This window comes from Sciurus vulgaris, assembly GCF_902686455.1.
Source record: "Sciurus vulgaris genome assembly, chromosome: 6".
Lineage (NCBI taxonomy): Eukaryota > Metazoa > Chordata > Mammalia > Rodentia > Sciuridae > Sciurus > Sciurus vulgaris.
In genome coordinates, this window is record NC_136466.1 from 52,557,338 (window position 1) to 52,579,923 (window position 22,586).

At 38.0% G+C, this 22,586-nt stretch overlaps 1 protein-coding gene across 3 annotated transcripts in view; it reads left to right on the forward strand.

Annotated features, from left to right (window-relative positions):
* Positions 1-21,493, forward strand: part of LOC306664671 (zinc finger protein 475) — a 60,108-nt gene extending 38,615 nt beyond the window's left edge. For 2 of the 3 annotated variants that reach the window (XM_079145672.1, XM_079145673.1), the window contains exons 3-4: positions 14,584-14,764; positions 17,472-21,493. In XM_079145672.1, the coding sequence (XP_079001798.1) occupies positions 14,584-14,764; positions 17,472-17,623 (333 nt within the window). In that variant the 3' untranslated portion in view covers positions 17,624-21,493. Of the gene's footprint in view, position 1; positions 14,318-14,583; positions 14,765-17,471 lie in introns of those variants that run through there. The other variant, XM_079145675.1, reaches the window with a different exon arrangement.
* Positions 21,494-22,586: the final 1,093 nt, after the last annotated feature.

Consider the following 22,586-nt stretch of genomic DNA (forward strand, 5'->3'; position numbering starts at 1 on the left):
CTGAGATAGCTGGAGAATGAGTAACTGGAGACACAGGACAAATGCCTAGAAAGTATGCTGCTAGGGAAGCCGGGACCAGGGTAAATATCAGGAATAAGGGTATGACAAACTGTGAATGTTGAGAGCTGAGTAGAATGAGATCCAAAAGTGTTGATTTGATTTGGCAAAGTATATTTATTTGCTGACCTTGGAAAGAACACACCAGTGTAGTTGTGGGCTCTGCAGAGTGCATAGGGAATAAAGATAAGACCCATTGTGAGAAGTATGGCTGTAAAGACTAGGAGAGAACTAGTGGTAGGTTAGAAATAGAGATGTTTGGTTCAGACAGCTTGCTTCGAACTATGGATATCCTGATTTTCGGGATATATTTGAATGACCGGGATGTAGATCCAGTGGAAAGGACATTGAATAAGCAGAAGAGGAGAGCAGAGAAAGTGAAAACCCTGGAGGGGAAGCAGGCTCATGGACGGGTGGGAGGAGGGCCCTTCTTTATTCCAGGAGTGTGTTGAATGCAGATGAAGGCGAGTGTGACAGATGCCGTGAGAAGAGGAGGAGCTGCAACTTGTTAATTTATATTCTATATTTTCTCGTTAGAATATCAAGCGAGCTGATCAAGCCTAGCACATGAGAGAGAGGTATAAGGGGAAGAAAAAAAGAGTTAATTTCAGAGCCTTCTCGTTTCTTTCTCTCTCTGTGCCTCCTGTTTAACTGAGTTTCTGAAATCAAGAACATGACAACTAAAACTATTTGTCTCTGTGAACCTTAAGCCCAAGAATGACTTGGAACTCTTTGGAAGTGGGAGATAAAACATTCGGTGGGATCCCAATTAAGGTGCTTACCCCTTTAACCTTCAGTGGCCCTGGTTCACCTGCTCAGCTCTGCTGATGTCATGAAAACCAGCCTCGACCTCACAAACTGCCCCTTGATGATGCTGGCAGCTGGACTACTAATATCCACCTCCATGTGCCACATCTTCATCTTTCCTTGGGGTCAACCATGTCCACATATCAGGGCAGCCTTCTAGGATCCCGTGGCTCTCAGGTGTAAAAGGTGCAACATTGAGGTAAAGGACCAGTTCCCTGGCACACTGTTGGTTCTAAAAGTCAACCCAGGGGAATCTGCATGTATGGAGTATGGGTGTGTTGCAGGGGGTGGGGGTGGGGGGGGTGTTATAAATTTTAAAGAAGCAGCATCGACAGTGAAATGGGTGTATAGTTTCCTCATTTAAAAATTGGAAACATAATACCTAAACAAATTACGACCTAACATAATCATTTTTATATGCAGCCTCAATTTATAAGTATATATCAATTGTCAGTGGGAACAGAGACTATGAGAGATACTGCCCACCTTGCTCAGAATCCAGAGCCCAAACAAAAATAGGGTCTTTGCATTGGAGTTCTCATATATGGCTTTCTGTTTCTCTGGAAAGAAAAAAAAAAAAAAAAAAAAAAAAAGGTAATTGTAACTTCTGTGAGAGGACAGGATCACATTTAAAAACCAAATCTTATACCAGGCCTAAAATTGACAAAAGACAACAACACGATCGAATCTCAAATGATTGATCTAATTCAAATGATTTCATATGTCTTCATAAACCCGCTTCTCCTTGTCACCCGCCTCTCCCTGCTTCCAGCTCAAAACGCACATCCATATTCCTCAATAATAGATGCATAATAGATCTTTGTGTAATGGTTAAGTGGATATACATGGTTCTAATGGTAGCAACTAAAATCTTTCCCAAAATTCTTAGAACTCCAGCAAAGTCAGTACAATCTAACCTGGAAGGAGTCCTTATTGAATTGGAGGTGACTGTCCTGGGAGCAGAAATGTTGGTGCTCAATGTGAGGCACTAGTTCTGCTTGTGATTAGGCAGAGAGAAGTGAATTTTTCTTAGGATTTTGTCCTTTGCCTTTCTTTGATGTTGTGTAATGAGTCTCCTCCTTACACCCTTTATACTTTTTTAAACATCTACCTCTATCAGGTGGTCTTATATATAAAGACATGTTTTACAAATTGCAGAGGGGACTAATAAATCCAGGAACTCAATAAATTTATAATATTCCTGCTCCAGGTACCAGCTCTGAAACCATGATTCGTCTTTAAGGTCCCCAAATAGCAAGTACATCCTAGGTGACTTTTAAGCAGAGAAGGTGAAAACATAGAAGTATCACCGGTCCCAACTTAAAGCTTCAGAAAATGGAGGCAGCAGGCAGAGGGTAAGGAGCAAGGATACAGAGGTACCAGCACTAACAGCCCTGATAGGAAAACATACACACACACACACACACACACACACACACACACACACACACACACACCTGTTTAAGTTAGAATTACTTCTGGTCTATTCGAGGTGATAGCCTTTTTTTCATGGAAAACTCCCTTTCTTGGTCTTTGCCCTTAAGGTAGAGGTAGATTAGCATGTAAACTGTATAATAAATCAGGTGTTGAAAATAACTTCACTTATAATTTCGGAAAGAGGCTATGATTTCCTTTAATATCTGTAACTGGAGTTGCCGTCTCAGTTTGTGGGTTTTACTCTCTTTCCTCCATGGTTCTCTTATTGCTTCATTTCACTCTGTGACCTAAAAGTCACTGACCATGAGGGTCAGACCTACTGCCCAACTACTGAACACAGGAACCAAATACCAGTAAAATCCTCTAGCCATTTTCTTTAAGGAAAGTAATTTTTGGCAAGAATTTATCAAAAAATTTAATCAACGTCCTCTAAGGTATCAGGGGGGAAAAGTTTTATCTTAAATGTGCAAAAAAGGAAGGAAAAAAACTTCAGCTAGGAAACTATATTCCTTTCAGGAAATAGACTCAAAATTGGAATTAGTTCCTTGACCTGAATTTTCAGCTTTGTATCTCAGGATAAACAAATAACTAAAATCTCCTACATATATTCAACATTTCAATGGTTCTTTTTTAAAAACTAGATAGATGAAGATACTTTAATATTTACAGTATTTCCAAATAAAAAGGCAAGTCTTATTGTTAAAAGGAGAAAAATAAAACTCTAAATCACAAGTAACAGACTCTCTTATAAGTTGGCCAATAGACAGACTGGATTGGAAAATTCCTTTATGTGGTTTCCAGTGATTTCCAAAAACAATTTAATTTCAAACAATGATCCTTCCAGATGTGACATTTGGGTAGAATTGTTTGAAAACACCAGAAGTAAATGTGAAATACCGGTGGTTTCTAGACAATCAAATTCTACAATTGTTGAGGTTTGAGATTGAACTATGCAGTTACTCCTATATATTTAAATGCTATTTATATTTTGTCTGCATGTGTAAGACATGCCTTAAGGAATGGAAATTTCATTGTGCACTTTAAGTCTCAGGCAAGTTGTTGAAATTGTGTTTTAAATGATTGTAGGCAAAATTCTGACTGTGAGAAATAAGCCTTTGGTGGCCTGGAATCATATTCTGATCTTCCTTTCCTTTCAGTGTTTTCTGTACCAGCCCAAACACTGACACCCTGCCACTTCCCCACCACTGAGAGTGTTAGAAGGAGGTTTAGAGAATCTTCATAGGAAAATGCCTCTCAGGACTATTTTTGCATTTTGAAAGAGAATCTGGGATAGAGCAATATTTAACCCAAAGGAATAAACATTTAGGTAGTTGAGAGAACAGAAGTAGAAGCTTCTCTGGTTTCTCTCAAATCTCATTCAAAGGCTGACTCAGTGGACCTATAAGGCAGGGCATGATACTCCACCACCACTGATCTCCAGGCCCAAATTTCTCAAAGCAGCTGGCATTAGACAGACTTGGATTTAGACCATAGATACCCAAAACTCACATATCTTTGAGCAAGTTACTGAACTTCCCCAGGTCTCAATTTCCCTGCTGCTACAGGTTGAAATGAGAGAATGTATGGAAAGGATCTGGGATGGTGCCTGACAATGTGTCATTTGTTAGCTCCCTCCTGCCCCCTCTACAGGAGGTAGTATAGTGAAAGGCAGGGTCAGAGAGGCTCATAGTCTGGAACAAACAGACCACTTGTGCCTCAGTTTCCTAGTTTGTAAAATATGGGTATTGAGTCTTACCTTGCCTAGAGGATTGTTACAACAATAAATGAGATAAAGCATGTAAAGTGTACAGTACAGGACCAGTTTCTTAGTAAATGCTGGGTCATTGTTAACCACTTTTGTGCTTCTTGGTCAGATGATTTCAATACATACAAGGATTTATAAAAAAAGGTTTACATCTTTTTTTATTCTTCAGAAGGTAAGGGGAAGACCTTTCCCTCTTATTTCTCCCATGCAGACTTTCTGTGCCCTATGCACTTACCACAGACATCTCAATTATTTGGCATAATGGAAGGGATCAGGAGTGTAGAAAATCTAAAACAGCAGCTAAGACCTAAATTCTTTATGTTTAATTTCGTCATGCAGAAAGAGAAACACTTGTTAAGGAATGACACCCAGTCAAACAGCTGCACAATCACGTAATTCCCTCAGAAGGTGGCAAGATGTGCCCTGTTTTTGGTAGCCTGGGATCCAGCTGGGAGTGGGGAATGCAAAAATCATCCAAAAAATAAATGACTTGAGGATTACCCATGGTTACTGTGTACATATGATCTTGGAAATCAATCTCATCCCTTAATGTAGGAGCTCCTGTGCCTAAGGATAGGCTTCAAACCTTCCATCAAGCTCTGTTGTAATTGCAGTCATGCTTAAATTCAAAGAAAGCAGGTGATTTTCAGTGTGCTGATCTCTAATGTGTTACTGAGCTATTTTTTGCTATAAAATACCTTCCCTCCTACCTGGCAAGTATTTTGCTTTGTTTTTAATTTCACAGAGATTCAGTTCTATGAATTAAAGCACTAACTCTATAGGAGATCCCAGGTAAAAGCAAAGATCCACTAGACATATAAACAACCCCTTTTAAGACGCACATTAAAACAATATGCCATTTCTTAGAAATGAAATGCAAGCAAATACTTTTTACTAGGGAGGTTGAGGGATTGGGAAAATAAGCTGCTCAGAGTCATAAGTGCAAATGCTTCCAGGGGCAGGGCAGACAGCACAGAGAACAATAGGGAGAATTAGAGCCTGGCGCATCCTGGACAATAGGTCCCACCCAGATACATTCACATGTAAAACTTTTAAGAACATTGAGCTGGCCAAATGAAACATACCAGTTCACTGAAATGGCTGTAGGTACATCAATTTAAATCTAAGAACGAGTATGAAGTCAAGGGGAGGCAAAGCCACAGGGTAATGAAACATTACGGATGACACAATGCTGACAGGACCTGCATAGCTGTGTTGCAGTGTGTGCAGGGAGCAGGGTCATGCACACTTCATGCCTAAGCGCAGGCATCCCCCACTGCCAACCAGCATATGGATCACCTGCATGAATCTACAGAACAGAAAGTCATTCCTGTGTGTCAGACACCTGGGAGCCAAATCTGAGAATTAAAGGGTCACAAAAAGTTCAACATTCTAGAAGTTTCATTGTCTGAAAAATAATTCTCAAAATTAATCTGCCTGAGTTCAAACATGTCAGTGGAAAGAGAAGTCAGGGAAGTGCTATCTCCACTCAGCAGGTCCCCTTCTCACTATCCCCCCACCCTTCACTCTTGGACTAATGTCATGTAGAACATGTCAAATTGAGTTCTGTCAACCTATTTCCCCAGAGATAAAACTTAAAAAAATATTTCCCAAATAAAGGTGGTGAGTTGGGTATGAACATTCCCACTGTTAGGGCCAGTTCTCCTTCTCTACCTTGCACAGTGCCCATCACATAGCCTGTAATCAGAAATAATTCCTGAGCAAAGGCATCTGGGCTGCATGCAACTGGATCACCTACTGAGAAGACAGCCCTTCCCTCCAGATGCGATTCCATTTAGCTCAGGTCTCATCTGAATCAGTCTCAGCTGCCCTTTCAGCAGATGGCTCTGGTTTACTTCTTCTCACAATGTAACAGTACTATCACTATTTAGAATCCCATTGTTTTATTGGATTTGTGAAATTGAAAAATATCTGATTGAAGCCAGATATTACAGACTAGCCATGCTGCATCTCAGACACAAAATACACATTATCAAGAGGCAGTTCCAGGCCCGGTTGTGAGACAGGGTAAGGATTGTGATGTCTATCTCTCCATGGTCACCTTTTCTTTTCCTTAAATTTCACGAGTTGTAACTTGTATCATTACAGATTAATGATTAAAACCATACGGTTGGAAAATGTCTGAAGGTAGGAATGCCTTTTTCTAATTTGTTGAAAGTGTGGTTCAGGCTCACAAAGGCTGTTTTCCCTTTAGTATACTTTCACCTCTGGGTCCTCTGAGTTCTCTTGACTCTTAGGTTAATGAATGACCTCAAATGACATGGAGAATGTGAATGTTTTGATACAGTGATATTGTGGTGCCAACTCAAAAAAAGAAAAAAAATCATTAATTTCATCATGTCAAAAAAATATTCCCAAGTAATATACAAAGCATGTTACTTAAGGGAAGGAGCCAAGAATTTCATGTGCATACTTAAAATAATAAGATAATAAAAATGATCTTTCACATTTTGATAATGATTCCTTTGGCACCACCCAAGGAAAATGGTCTCATCAAAAAGAACAGGACAATAGTTTCAATGACAATAAATAAATCCAGCAAACTACTGCCTTCCAATGTGTGAATGCCAACAGCTTCCTCCATTTCCTGGTAGCAGATGGGTAATTGGTCTTGTGACTTTCTAGAGCCAAAGTTCTCAGCTTGGTCTTTTGTCTTGAGCCTATCGATCCTAAAGAAGATAATGATAAGATGGAGGGAGGACAAGGACAAAGTCAAGTAAGATGTAAAGGGATGAGTAGTTTGAGGCAAGGGGATCCTTTAAAGTATCCCTAAAATCAACTTAAGGTAGTGAATGACTGAGTTCTTGCATGCTTCCATGCATGTATGTACATGTGTGTGTGCATGTACGCGCGCGCACACACACACACACACACACACAGGCACTCACTTTTATGTACTACTGGGTCTTGAAGTTCCTTATACTGGACAATGAGAAACTGGTCAGTTAGTTTCCAAAGGAGAAAATGCCATGCATGTGGCCACAGAGTGAGTCCTACTTTTGTGTTTTCATCTCTGTCTGCAGAACCCAGGTCCTGGCACTCTAAAATTTGACTTTTCTTTGTAAAACTTCATATGAATGGAATTTGCTACTAGTGCTCTTTCTCTGGTAGAAAAAAATAATGTATTGAAAAAAAACTCAATAAAATATTGTCTGATTTTCTCCAGGTCTTTCACTTTTTCAGGTTTTGGGTTTGTTGTTGGTGACGGGGGTGTTGCATTTATTTTGTTGAACTGGAGAACAACTTGGGAGACAAATCAGAGAGTTTATAATCTACATCATTTAATATATCCCCTAATTCCTGGCAAAAGTACCTCTAAAATATTTCATTTTGGAATTTTACTTGACAATGTGTATTTACATGAGCATAGCAATACAAAAATCACTAAATTCTATCTGCATGGGTGACTTTTAGTCAGCTTTCTTGAGAAACCGTTTACAACAATAAACTGCATCCATTTAAACATATGTGATTCAAAAGTTTTGGTAGTTTTATATACTAATTAAGATATAAAACATTTTTATTATCACTCCAAATTCCCTATAGACCTTTGTCCCACCTTCCACTTTCAGCTCCCAGGAAATTCTTGATTTGACTTTTGACTACTAAAAATTATCTTGAATTTTAAACTTTTTTGTATCTTTTTTTTTTTTTTTTTTTCCCAGAATGATGATTCTGAGTTTCACCCATATGAGTGCAAGTAGCAGTTGTTCTTTTTTTAGTACGGAGTAATAATTCATTGGATGGCCATGCTATATTTTTGTTGTTGATTCATTGGTGGGTATTTCCAGTTGCTTTAGAGTTTTTATTATGACTTGAGACAGCTGTCCACTTTAATGCAGACAGAATCACTATTCATTTTCCAACCTAAGACAACCAAGATATTTTAGTATATAAAAATTGTAAGTTGCCCCATCTAGCCCATTTCTTAATCTGATTGCTTCTGTATGTGATTCTGCATCCTTGCATGCCGGTCTTAACACACTGCCTGAACACTTTTCATTAAGTTCTCTCATTGCTCTCTCTCTACCTCCCACAACACCACAGTGCCTTAACTTGCCTAGTGCAGTTCTCTGGCATAGAAAGTTGTTCCTCCTAGTGTCTTCTGCTAAATCTCTACTCCACTATTGATGCATGGTCGGGGTAGAGAAGAACAGCCACATGAAGAGGTACATAGGGAAAGGTATGAAGGGTGACTTGGCCAGCGTCTGTGCCCATTTTGGGTGCACCAACCTCTCAGTATCTCAGAGTGCTTTATCGGCCTGAAGGGCCCCTTCAATCAAGATTGTTATGGAGGTCTTTCAATAATCTTTCAATATCTCTTCAGAGTTACTTAAAGACTTTTCAGAAAGCAATTGAGGCTGCACTTGCTTTTACCTTTAGAATTGATTTTCTTCCTTGATCCTTGCTTAAAGTTTTGACTTTGAAGTTGATATTCTTTATTATTTCATTATTCTTATGAAAATGACCAAAGGTTATTATAAAATTTCAAAAACTTAATTACATATTTTAATTTTACATTGCTTTAATTGACTAACATGAAATATTGAGGAATTTAGTGTCATTAACTTCTTTATACCTCTTCTCCACCTACCAATTCAGATAAATTATTTGTCAAAGTATATTCATTTTATATTCCTTTCTCTAACTTGAATTTCCATAGTTATTTCACTTACTTCTGCACTGAAATTGATTAATTGCTAGTCTTTTAGTCATATCTTTTAGTCTTTTGAGCTTTTTTATTGTTGTTTCATCCCTTGAATACTATGATTAAGGGAATCAGAGGTAGGATTACTATATAATTTGTTGAATAAGCAGAAACACTTTAGAGAGCGGAAGAAGGACTTAGCCAAGATGATAGGTAAAATAAGGACTATTCTAGACAAATAAGTTCTTGGCCCTAAAATCAGAGGTAAGCTCCCTAAATTATTGAATGCTCGAATTTAGTATTTTAAAGGCATTTAAATGGTGTTAACTCCTTAAGCAAAGAATTAAGTTTGAAGAAAGAATTTGGCTCTGGCTAATGGCTCTGTAGCTTACTTTCTGGAGTGGACAGATGGGTTTTTGAGAGTCCACCAATCAACTGAAATCATATCCACAATTCTGTATACTTGTTCATTTTTTCTGAGGAGATGACCATAACATTTATCAAATTTTCAAATGGGTCTATTACACCACAAACATTACTTACCATTTTCATTTCATGGGAGAAAAAAAAAGAAACTTCTAAAAGCTACATCCTTGAATCATGTTCTCTTAAATACCCTGTAAATAACATCACACAACTATTCTTAAATGCTATGAAGTTGACTGAGTATTTATTGTAGAACAAATTCTGATCTTCTGTAAAATTATTAGTAATGACTTCCATTTTAGTTTTCAATACCTCTTTCATGAAGATTGATGCAATAATATCAGTGTCGGTTTCTCCTTCTGACTAATTGTCATCCATACTTCTATAAGCTCTCTTAATTTTTAAGTTGTTTCCTTTCGTGGTTTCCTTTTAGTCTGATCTATCAGAGAGGCCATCAGGAGATGTTTGAAACTCTTTGAAATAGGCATCCTAGTCTAGGTTTTCTGGACAACAGTGTCCATTTCTCTCCTCTCAATACCTCTCTTAAAGTTCCCCCCAAATCCACCCCTTTTTCTTGGTCCTTATCCTTTTTCTCTTGTGTTCATAGTGGTGAAATATTTATTTTAAACAGTAAAAATGAACGGATGGAAGGTAAGTCATTGGCTTTGATTAAAAGCTCACTTTCTTTTGTGTTACACAGATTTGACCTAAAACCTTGAACATGCAGTGCTCCTGACAGAAAAGACATTAACAAAAAGAAAAAGATGCTGTGTGCAAAATAATATGATAATTCCAATAGTGGTCAGCAAAATGATTGAAAACATATGAAAAGTTAGTGGATTCAAGTTAAAAGAACTACACACATCTGAAAGCTTCCCCTAAAATGTTCCTTGTGCCTCTGTCTGTATCCAGCCTGAAACGACTTTTCCAGGAAACTAAAAGGACATAAGCAAAATTGCGATGCAACCTAACAGACTTCATGTGTCTAGGGGCATTTCCTTGTCCACCAGAACAGTTCACACCTGAAATAGCACTTATGTAGATTAAGTGATTAATTTTTTTAAAAAAGAAAGTCACCCTGATATTAACAAGTAATGCTACAAATATTATTTGAAATGTTGACAGGAAAACTGTTAATGTAATCCTTTGCTCTGCAGAAAATTTAGACTTGCTGACTTCCTCACTGTCTTCCTTTGATTACACTCTCCTAAAGGTAGCTAATCGCAGCAAACTCCACATGGACAAAGGCTTCATGTCCTCACATAACCCTCTAGGGTTGCTCTAGCTTTACTCTGTGATGCCATGTCACTGAAGTTATTGGAGTGCTTGTTAGCCAAGAGAGGACTTGCTGCTGTGTTAGCCAAGAGAGAACTTGCTGCTAGTTCTGTCAGGGCAGGGTCTCTTCTTCCTGTTCATCCTCCCCATCTCCCATTTATCCATTTCTTTTTGAAAACACTGAAGAAAGAACTTAAAAAGCAAAACCTTGGCAGTTAAGGTAGTGGCAATAAGCACATGCCCAAGATTGCTCAGCTTTCCCTGGAGGTTTCTGGCTAACAATGTAAAACTAATGAAAAATAAAATAGGTTATCTTATCTCTGTTCAGACCCATGGGGATACAGTTTTCTTTTCAGTTATAGCTGGGTTTTGCACTTCCCTGAGCATAGCTTAGAAGTAAGATGTTCAAAACCCAATAACATGCCATATGTGTTAGGTTCAGCTGAAGTTCACCCACAAATATCAAGCATAGGACAAGCTTTGGAAAATATAATACAGAATATCTCAGCCCCTTTATGGTATTAATTTTCTTCCACATCCCCTTCAATTGTTTTGTGCATGTCTTCTGGCCTCTGTGTCTGCCTGTTTTCTTCTAACTTTCCCTTCCAAAGGAAAACTTCTAACAAATTGACACGAATGTCTTCATTTATGACCCATGTCATTTGTTTTGCTTATATGCTTGGTTAAATACTGGATTTGGTTCATGTTTTCCATATGGAATTTTAATAAATTCACTATTCTCAAAGTAGAAAGAATAACTTTTCATTTTTCAACTAAAAGCCTGCATTTAATTAACCTTTCCAGTAAATAAACATCTAAAAAATAGTAGGGAACTTAAAGCTGCCTTGAAAATTATTGCTTATACTTTATATTTTTGTTTAGATCTTGAATTCCCCAAATGCTTTTAAAGTGACTTTTCACAAGTTAGACTCTGATGCGTAGAAAAAAGAGATAAACAACTATATAGTAATTTTGATTAATATAAATAGTTTATTGGTTTACTGGCATAATTTACTATGGAATAAAGATATTCTACCTCAAATAATATGCTTTTATAAAAACTTGGATCATTTAGGGGTGACTCTAATTTTCACTTTTCTTGGTCTATATTACTTGTGTATTTTATTCACTTAGAATCTGTTTTTATTTATGGTAGGCAAAAATCGTAATTGTGTTTCCTTCTGATTTTGATCTTGCTCTGTGCTTTCTCCATTTCAGGAGTAATTCCCAAAAGTCATAGTTAAGAGCAGGCTGATTCTAAAACATGCACATTTTACCATGTTTTATTCCCCCAAAGGGGACCATACCATCAACTTAATTTGTTTCTGTTTTCATGCCTCTTGGTCCTACTAAAGCACATACCTGGAAGGGGTCATTTAATTCCCCTGAAATTTTTTGCATCTCTCTCACAGGTCTTTTGCATTAATTGGTAAGTATTTTTCCCTAATTGAATCACTATTGCATTCCAAAGATATCTAATCCCTTCATTTCTCACTGTTCCCAGAATCAGAATTTCTTCATTATTCGATGATGATTTGCCTCATACTTCAGAAAATTATGTTCATCTATGTGATCTCCATCTGTTACTCTCTTCCTCAACTACCTTTCTGTAACCTTATCCATTTCCTCTTCCCTTTCATGGAAGGTTAGCTTCTCCACTTATGCTTTTGATTCCATCTCCCCCTCTGCCTTCTCTGGAATCTTTCTCTGTGGATTATCCAATTTTATCTTGGACCCGTAGTCTCTCACCCTCTGCCTAAGACACCTTATTCTATAACCGACAAAATACATTTCTTCAATTCTACTCATCTCTCAAGTTTCCTTTCTGCAAGCTTTTAATAACTATTATTATAATGATTAGTGCATATTAATTGTACAAAATAATGGATTTAATTGTGACATTTTTATCCTTGCTCATAATGTGCTTCCTTTTCTCCTTGACTTAGTTTTTAACTCCTAACAATTTAGTTTTTACCCTTACCACTCTGTTGAATCCAAACTCAAAGGATGCTGGCATACAATCTAATATCTTTTTTTCAGCTACCCATTACTATTTGTACTATTTGACAGAGTGGATGACAACATCTTTCCGGAAACCAGAAAGTGTTTCCAGAATTCTGAGCAATATTTTCTCTTCATGCCCTGTTTCTTTAACTGCAAACTTGAACCTGTTTTCTACCTGAAATATCCTTTGTTCAATATCCTTTTTACAGATATTCTACCAGGAATTTTTCTCTGTATACAGTCTATATGCTATCTTTTTCTGGAATTTTCCTGTTTTAAACATTTTTTTCTGTGTGAATTGTTCCAAAATCCATTAATCCTGTATTGAAGGCCTACATTTCCTGTTTTGGCTGGACTTAGTCACATTAAATTCTAATAGGATATCAAACTCCACAGTGCAGAACAGAATCAATGTTTTTCTCTTTTACCAACCTGCCTTTTCTGATGTCTCCTTTTCTGTAAAATGACATCAGCATCTTCCTCATCATCAGAATAAAACATTGACATTTTCTTAGACATGTTATTTCCTTACTCCTTGAGCCATGAATGCCCAGGCTCTCAAAACTATGCTGTCTTACTAGCCCTGAGTTGACAAACTAACTTTCTTGAGACACAATTATAGTTTATTTCCTGCTCAATACCTTCCTATCATTTACAAAATAAAATACAGACTTGTGTATGGCATTTATGGTTGTTCACAGCACAGTTATTCTATACCTGTCTATTTCTAGTTCCCAAACGCTGCACTGATCACCAGGCTAGCAAATTATTTATTATTCTTTATACTCACTTTCTGATTACTGGCCCTGAGGCTCTGCATGCTGTTTGTTCAGTCTTTAATATCCTTTTTATCCCTCTCAGTTCTCTTGGTTTAAATTCTATCCATTTTTCACATGTTACCTTCTTGAACCTTTCTCTGATATTCACAACTGGAGGAAATTTTTCTGTCCTCTAAACTTCAACTATATCTTACTAACATAGTCACTCCAACTTTCTTTCACTTAGTATTTACATGGAATATTTTCTCCATTCTTGTATTTGTATCCTATTTGCATCTCTTTTTTCTATTTGCATGTTTATATTCATAAAATGTATTTCTTGTAAACAGCATCGAGTTGGGTCTTGCTCATTTATCCAATCTGCCAATCTGTGCATTTTAATTATGTTCTTTAGGTCATTTACGTTTATTTGAATTGCTGATATGTTTGAACTTAAGTCTGCCACCTTGATGTTTTATTTCTTTTCCTGACATCACAACTTTGAGTCTCCAGTGGGCTTAAAGCTTATGATTCTATATGCTATATGAATTGTTCTCATTATTTTATGTAGGATCATTGTTTATTGTGCCTTTTTATATACAAAACAGAAGCAAGAAATTCTTTACTGCATTTTATAACTCTCACTTAGACTTGGTCCCCCCGAAACCAAGAAAACTAAGAAAAGGATTTAAGTTCACTTGGAAAATGATCCAGGATACCCCAGTAAAGAAACAGGAGGAGAGAGATGAAAGAGAAGGAACCATATAGTATGTAATGAGAAACTCTGGTACAGTCTCACTGGGGACTCCCTTCTGGAAAGCTGTATGAACTCACCTTAGTGAAGAACATGGGTATTTATCCACAAACTATCATCTATAATTGATTAATAGTCTTGCCAGTGGGAGTTTGTTCCAGATGGAAAAGAACAGAGAACCGCAGGCACTTAGAAAATTGTCAAGATGAGATATTGGGGCAGACCTAACAGTGTCATTTTAAACTCTGTAATGGCACTATATTTTTTAGGCCTCTGGGCATATGAGAACCTGATGTTACTGAAAGAAGAATCTTGCTTGGCTTTGTATTCTCCCAGGATTGTGGCTCAGATGTCATGGTTAGAAGGCAACTAATGTTCACTAAATGAAGAAGTACATTTTATATAATTCCAGTATGGAGAATTCTGGTTGTCTCTTCTTTATTTCCTTCCAAATCCACATCTGCTCAGAACAGAGTTTGGTTTCTTAATTACCAAAAAAGTTAAATTCACTACACTTGCTGGAAATTTTCAAAAATCATATTGATTTTCCAGCTAATTTGAATATACTGTATTTTAAAATATAATTTTCAACTATAAACTTCATCTAACAGATATTTTATATTACTTGCAGCCAACAATGATAAAGTGTCCACGAACAGTTGTTTGTTACATTTGTGGCCGCGAATATGGAACAAAATCTATTAGCATCCATGAGCCACAATGCCTGAAAAAATGGCATAATGAGAACAACTTGTTGCCTAAAGAGCTAAGGAGACCAGAACCAAAGAAACCGGAAGTCAGGACCATTACCGGTAAGTCCCTAGAATGACTTGAGTAAATGAGGGGAGGCTTCTCTCTCTAAACTTATAAGTTGAGGTATTCTTTTCTTACTCGTTCAAACACCTAAAATCAGCAACATTTACTGCCTTGGTTTCAGCCAAATAGGAAAAACAGCTCTGGAATGCCCATGCAAACGGTTGTCATCAGATGCTGAGACATAAAGACACTATGTCCTGGCAAGACTGCATGAGAGGGACTCGCTGGAATTTACTGTATTTTCCAAGAGTTAGTTTAATATATTATCAAGCATAACACTTAAAAATCACGAAGCTTAGAAACCTTTGGTGATTCCAGAGTCTTGCTTTTACATATCAATGTGTCTCTATATTTACAGAGCCAGGGTGCTTACAGGGTCTGCTAGTCAGGTTACAAATTGAATTAATGGGTCCGTGTGTAGGGAAACAAAAAAAGAAAGAAAGAAAAGGGAAGGTGGGGACTGTGGTGAGCTGGAGAGCATCAGTTCTCTCTAAAGGAAATAGCAGCTGCCCAGTCACAGCTGGGGCTATCATTAAGAAATTTAGCCCAGTGTGGCCATATCTATCAGTAATACAAAAGAAACTGGAAATGTAGACATTCATACAAAATATCCAGATTTTTAAAATATATACAATTAAGATTCTGTGAAGCACTGTGGGAACCAATTGAAACTGCCATGTGACTTTGTCACAGAGCCTCATACATTTAGGGTGTTAGAATAGTTCAGAGAATATTTTTGCCACGTGAGCTCAGATTCACCATATTTCTACCATTGTCATTTTCTCAGTTGAACTCTTTGTTCTCTTTAAAGGAAATTTTTGGTTTAAAGAGGAGTTTCTTTCAGTTCATTTATTCTCCCACGTAACTATAGATACGTAGTGCTGAAAGGTACCTTGGAGGTCATCTTAGTGCCAGTTAGTCCAGCACTCTTGTTAATGATGTGAGTCAAGGAGAGTTTCTAACAACCCACAGAGTGAAATCTAGATTGTCATAATAAAGTTCTAGCTGATGCTAGAACTTAACTATTCACGGACCTTGCAGACAGGTGGGAAAAAGAGCTCAAGGTGAAAACATCTATGAAAATTAGAACACTTGCCCGCAGCAAGATTGTTTACCTTCTTGAAAATCTCTTTGAGGCAATTCTCATTCAGTGTCAAAAATCTATTTCCCTCCCTTCTGATCTTTACCACTTTCTGCTCTTGACCATAATTATCAAAGGCCAAAAGAAGTCAGAAGAATGACGATTCGAAAGCCCTGGTGGGATACTAGCTTGTTATTGATTATGACAGAAAAATTGATACTGTAATTTTACTTCCCTGTAGTTTTCCTCTTGGTCTTATGCTACTATTTACCTCTGAAGGTGCTCTTCACCCCTAGGTAAACAGAATGTGCATTACCATTCTCCTCCTACGGACTTTTTCGTAGAGTTCAAATGACCCTTGCTCCAGATCCAGAGTCAAAGTCCCATGCAAAAACATTTAGAAATGTGATGAATCACCTTCAAGTTAGAGTGAATGACTACTCTGGAATTTTTTAGTCTGTATTAAAACTCATACGAGTAATGAGAAAGTCAGTGCTGTTCTTTTCTCAACAGAGTTTTCATAGCACTCAAAATACACGTTTATGTTCCACATAGAAAGTGGTATTTGCTTTATTCAAAGGAGAAATACTAGGTTGTGCTGGGGTTTAAATTCCCATGGAGAGAAAAAAAAAAAAAAAAAAAAAAACTTTAGGAGCAGGCATGTTAAGAATCTAAGGTTTGTTATGCTTGTGTGAACCACTAGATAGAAATCATATGAGAATTGCCTAGCTTTAATGAAGTAATATGTGCCCTGCCAGTGATAAAAACTAAGTAATACATTTTTGACTGCCTGGCTACATTTTGGGGGCCTATTCTGGGCAACTCTAAGACATAGTCAATTTAATGTACCAAAGTCACTCTATTTAAATAAGGCTTATTAAAGCTAAATCCCACATTGTTTCTCAAAATAAAGCCATATGCCTTTTTCCCCTGTGCTCTGCCAATGAAGATTCTATATTTCTCCAACTGTCTATTTTGTTTTCTTAAGAACACTTCATTTCATTAGATTAAGTATTCTATTTGCATTCTTCACTTTAATTACTTAAAGAATCTAAGTTTACAGCCATGAAAAGATGATAAATTTTTAGGATATAATTCATCTTAAATTCACTCTCAATTGTCAGTTTTGGCCTCCAAAAACATTCCACTAAAGGATTATAGAAGAGGAAAATACAAATACATGTCCTTTTACTGCTGTAAGCTTATATTTAGAGTCAGCTGAAAGAAAGCCAAAAGTTATATTTGCGATAATAATATGTAAGCAAAGATGTTAATAATTAGTGAAGAATGCATATCATAACACATAAAACATTGTCTTCCCCTTTTTACGTCCAAAGAGTAAAAAGCCTCTGGTTCATAGCTAACTCCACTCAACCCTTGAAAAGAGCGAGCAGCACTTTTTATTTATTTATTTATTTTTGGCAAATGTCATATGACTTATTTTAAAACCTCAGTCAACAGGTATTTCCTGAACATATTTTCCATAAAAAGTAGAATATGTTTCTCCAGAATGAAAACTAATCCATTTTACCGTTTCCCTCCCTTTTCTTTCTTTTTTATTATTATTATTTTCTCTCTCTCTCTCTCTCACTCTCTCTCTCTCTTTTTCTTTAACTTTCCAGCCAAAGGTTTCTATGATCTTGATGCTTTAAATGAAGCTGCTTGGACAAGTGCCCAGAGCCAGTTGGTTCCCTGCAATATTTGTGGGCGTACCTTCCTGCCAGACAGACTGATTGTTCACCAGCGATCTTGTAAACCCAAAGCCGCCAAGTAAAGCCCTTTTCTCTCCGATGGAGTGTTACAGGAATTAATCCCTTTGAACCAGACGGGGAGAGAGTGGGAAGGAGAGAAAGCAGGTGACAAGAGGCAACCTGGGAAACTGGAGATGACTGAGTGCTGGTCGAGCTGGGGAGAACCAGCTTAGCGCTGGTACCAGAGTGTTTGACCACCATTATGGGATGGGGCAAGTGCTTTGGTTTTAACAAGCAGCTGCATGTGCTTAGGGACACTGGGGACCATTTCACACTTCTGTCAGGCAGAATTACAAGCAAGCTGCTCCTTATCAGAGCTGCAATTTTTATCTAAAGGAAATTTCTGAGCCGATTGTTGCCATTTTTCCTGCATTCTACTTTCCTGAACAAGATTTTGAACCTCACAATTAGGACTATTGTTAAGTCAACAGAGGCTTTGAGGGTAACCCAAGGCAATTCCTTCACTCCCAGCAAGAACTGGATTTCTTCCTATCCCTGTGCTTTTTGATCCAGGGACATTTTGACATGGAGTTATTGGTTGGGATGTTTCTTTTTTCCATAAGATCCTTCAATAGGTTGGATATTTCTTAAAAAGTGCTGAGGACTTAAAGTACAGGGACCATATCTAACTCATATTTCCTTGTAATGGCAAGGAATGCTGCAGAGATTTCCTAGCAAGTGCCAGCCTCATTGGCAGGAGAAGGTGCAGTACAATTCATCACAATGGGTGGAAGCTAACCCTTGCCTCCTACAGAGGACGTTTAGCAAGAGTTCTTTATGCCCTCATAGGAGTTTATAGGTGTTTCATTGTTGAGGTCTAAAAGTCTGCCAGGAAATTTTGTGCCTCCCCACCCAAGGCCCATGCACAGTAAGTGGGTTGTGAAAGTTCTCTGTATTTTACAGCTCTTGAATGTGTATTCATCCAGGCAGGGCTGTCCTGGGAAAGGGCCAGGGCTAGGGGAGGTGCTCTGTCCAGGAAATGCTGCTCCCCCAGGCAGCAAGGCATGGCCTGGACTCCTAGTCGTCTTGCTTGAGATCTTTGTTCATTTTATGGCTGAATTTCAGGGCCATTCTGGATCCCTGGATTCCTGTGAGCCTTGCATCCATGACCTTACACAGCACAGTCAGCTCCAAATTATACAGGCAAATTCATTCAACCAAATGTTTTGGTCATACATCTACTTATTATACAGGGTTGGGTTAGGATAATTGTGCTAATTATTCTGTTTTTCCTGCCTGCTCCAAGGGAAGCAAGAGACAAACTTTTTAAAAACTCTGTAGATAATCAAGGGATTAAGAATCTTGCAAAAGATATGGTACGCAATTACTCATAGTTGATGACTTGTTTCTTTTAATCAAAATGATGACAGAATCTAACATATATCAAGGATTTTACAAGTTGGGCAGTGTGTTGAGAATTTTGTATATATCAGCTTACATATACCTTACTTCAGCCCTATAAGTAGATATCGTCATTCTTTTACAGATCAGAAAACTGATACTGAGACTAAAGAGCTGACTTAAGGTCACACTGAGCTCTCGAGTTAAAGGATAGAATAGGGGAACAAACTTTGGACTGTCCGACTTCTGAACCTAGAATCATATCTGTCTCTGTTTATGCCTGGTAGCATCATTAATATGATTAGCCATAATAACGTAAAAGATCTGACAAATGTGAAAATTCTTGTCCAGTGTCTAGTAAAGGCAAATAGAAATCTTAGGATGCTTAAAATTCTGCTGCTTATCTGTGCTTATCTTAGACTGAGGTGAAATGAGTTCAAATTGCATTTGTGTTAGGGATTTCAAAAATACTTCTGCATTTTGCTGGTATTTCAGAAATAAAATATCAGAGGAGATAAAGCAAAAGTTCTGCCCTCAACTTTGACCTGAATTGCCACTCAGAGCCTAAAGAGATTCATGGGTATGAATCAAACAACAGTGTCTTTATATGATTGAAGTCTGAGTTTGTGAAGTGGCTGAAAAGGACAGACTCCAGGAATCATCACATTCTCAAAGAACAGTGAGCCAGCTGACTGGGGGTTTCACAAATGGCTCCACCTCATCTAAGCTACAAATGTTCCATGGAATTTAATCTGGAGCAAGTGTAGTTACAGTGACCTCAATTCAAGAGTTCTGGTCCACTTTCAAGACAAGTCATCAAAGTCTTACCATTAACAGGAAAGAGCTCACCTGCTCTCTAACAAATGCCCTCTCCCAGTGAGTTCACATCTGTGAAGGTCTTTGTAGTTCTCAAAAGAAAATAGTTTAACAATGGTTGGCACCTCCATGAGCCATGACTTTGAACCTTGAAAGAGTTCCTTTAGATATTCTCCTAGATGATGAAGAGCAGATATAAGATGCAGGTACTTGGAACTCTGCACTAACCCAGGCAACTATTGGTGTGGGATGTAGTTATCACAGGCATCAATGATGATGCAATTCCCCCTCTGTTACCTAGCACTGGACAAATTTTAATTGAATTACTCTCTAGTTGAGATCACAGAAAGAATTCCAGAATTCCTTGATGCTCATATGCATGTTGAATTCACATCAAAATTTCAGGGCATGTCCTACCAGAGAGGGACTAAATAAGCACAACCTTGTAGGAGGACTAAGGGTGGGCATTTTCTACTGTGTGTAAGCACAAATCCTTCAGAACCATGACGGGGGCTCATCAGGCCCATCATAGTATTTTTTTCTAACAAGTATTTACAAATGGAGTCTCAAGGATGGCTCCCTGTTGAACTGATTTGGTTTCAGGAATATTGGTCTGAGTTTCTTTATTGAATATTGGTCTGAGTTCCTCTGATTGCTATTGACAATCAGAGCCATTAGTGAGCAAGGAATAGGTAGAAAGCAGGCATCCAAAGATGACTATCCCCTGAAAACCTGAAAACTGCCCTTGGTCTTTCTGAACTTGTCTCCTATGGACATCTGCAGTGTTTCTTTTTACACTCCTTACTGAAACCAATTCACATGGCTTGAATCCCATATCACATCAGGGCAGGAAGTTCAGCCCTTTCCTTCCCCAATCCTGAGAGGTCCTTTCCCTCCTCTGGCAGTGGTCCACCTTCCCTTATCACTTGTGGCTTTCATACTGATTCACTGTCTGGCCCATACAAATGGCTAAGCTTGTTCCTGCTGGCCCTGCCTGCTCTCTGTGGTGAGAGATGAAAAACGAGGTTTTTCTGCACTTGGAAGAAACAGCACAAATGAAAAGCAGTCAAGTTTCCAGGAGAGGACAAATTTGGTTGTGTAGAGAGAATACATATGAAAAAAAAGCATTAAGTTATTATAGGATGATGGTGCACCTTTATCCTTAGTTCCTTTAAAATTGTATTACAAAAATATTCAAACAGATACACTCCAAGAGAAAAGTATAACGAAGTCTCAAGCTCTCCACATCCAGGTAAACTTAGTTCTTGACATCCCACTAAGGTTGAATTTGAAAGGTTTAAATTTGAACTATTATTCTTTTGGGTTAAAAGAAATAGGGATATCAGGGAGAGGAGTTGGAAGCCCAAGATTCCACAGAATCTCTGACAATGCCTTTCAATTATACTTATGGAAAATAAACTTGAATATCAACTTAAATGCGTGTGTAATTAAGTAAGAACCGGCTGGGCATTGTGGAGCTAGGTATTATTGATTCGCACTGATTGTCCTATAGGTCAAGCTGTTTAGGATGTCTCTGAGCTGAGAATGTCAGGCAATAAAAGGTCCCTAAATATGTTGATGTCCAATGTTATAGTTTAGATATGAGGTGTCCCCCAAAATCTCAGGTGTGAGACAATGCAAGAAAGTTCAAAGGTGAAATGATTGGGTTATGAGAGCCTTAACCTAATCCATACGTTCATCCTCTGATAGGGATTAATGGGTGGTAACTGTAGGCAAGTAGGTATGACTGAAGGAGGTGGGTCATTGGGGACATGACTTTGGGGTATATATTTTGTCCCTCTGAGCAAGAGCTCTAATTCCTTGATGACATGTCCTGAGCTGCTTTTCCCTTCTATGCCCTTCCACCTCATATTGGGCCCAGAGCAATGAAGGTAACCATCTATGGACTGAGACCTCTGAAACCATGAGACCCAATAGACTTTTCCTCTCCTAAAATTGTTCCTGTCAAGTCTTTGGGTCACAGTGGCAAAAAAGCTGACTACAACACTTAAACTCCAAAACTTTTATCTATACATTCCCTTTTATGGCAAGAGATTCTTTGCAGATGTGATTAAGATTATAGACCTTGAAATTGAAAGAAAATCCTGGATTATCCTGGTAGGACCACTGTAATCACTTGAGTTCTTAAAAGTAGAAGAGAAAGAAGGCATAAGGTGGGTAAAAGACATGGCAGCATAAGAACTTAACAATCCATTGCTGATTCTGAGATGTAGGGAACCATGTACAAGGAAGGACCAAGAGATGCCTGGTGGGGCTAAGGGTGGCCCCCAGCTGATTGCCAGTAAAGAAACTGGAGCCTCAGTCCCACAAGCATACAGAATTAAATTCTCCCAACGACATGAATAAGCAAGGAAATGGAACCCCCGACCCAAATCTCCAGAAATGAACACAATCTTGCCAACATCATGTTATTATCAGGTAAGTCCAGGGTTGAACTTCTAACCATACAGAAGTATAAGAAAATCTCTGCTGTTTGAGTCACAAAGTTTGTAGTAATCAGCAATGGCAATAACTGAAACTAATACAGAACACAGCTATGTGACACAGGGTAGAACCGATAAAATCTGTTGATCAGAGAAGTAGAGCTCTCAAATCCATAAGGGACACTGGCCCACTCCACTGTTTTAGTGAGAGGACAACTAGATAACACTTATGAGGGCAGATACCCTATGAAAACAGAATCCAGGATATGTCACACCATTGAATATATCATCATTTTGCAATACATGTAAATTCTGGATGTCAATGTTTAATGTTTTGCTAAGGAAAACACTGCCTTTGATATTCTTAACCATAAAACTGATTGTT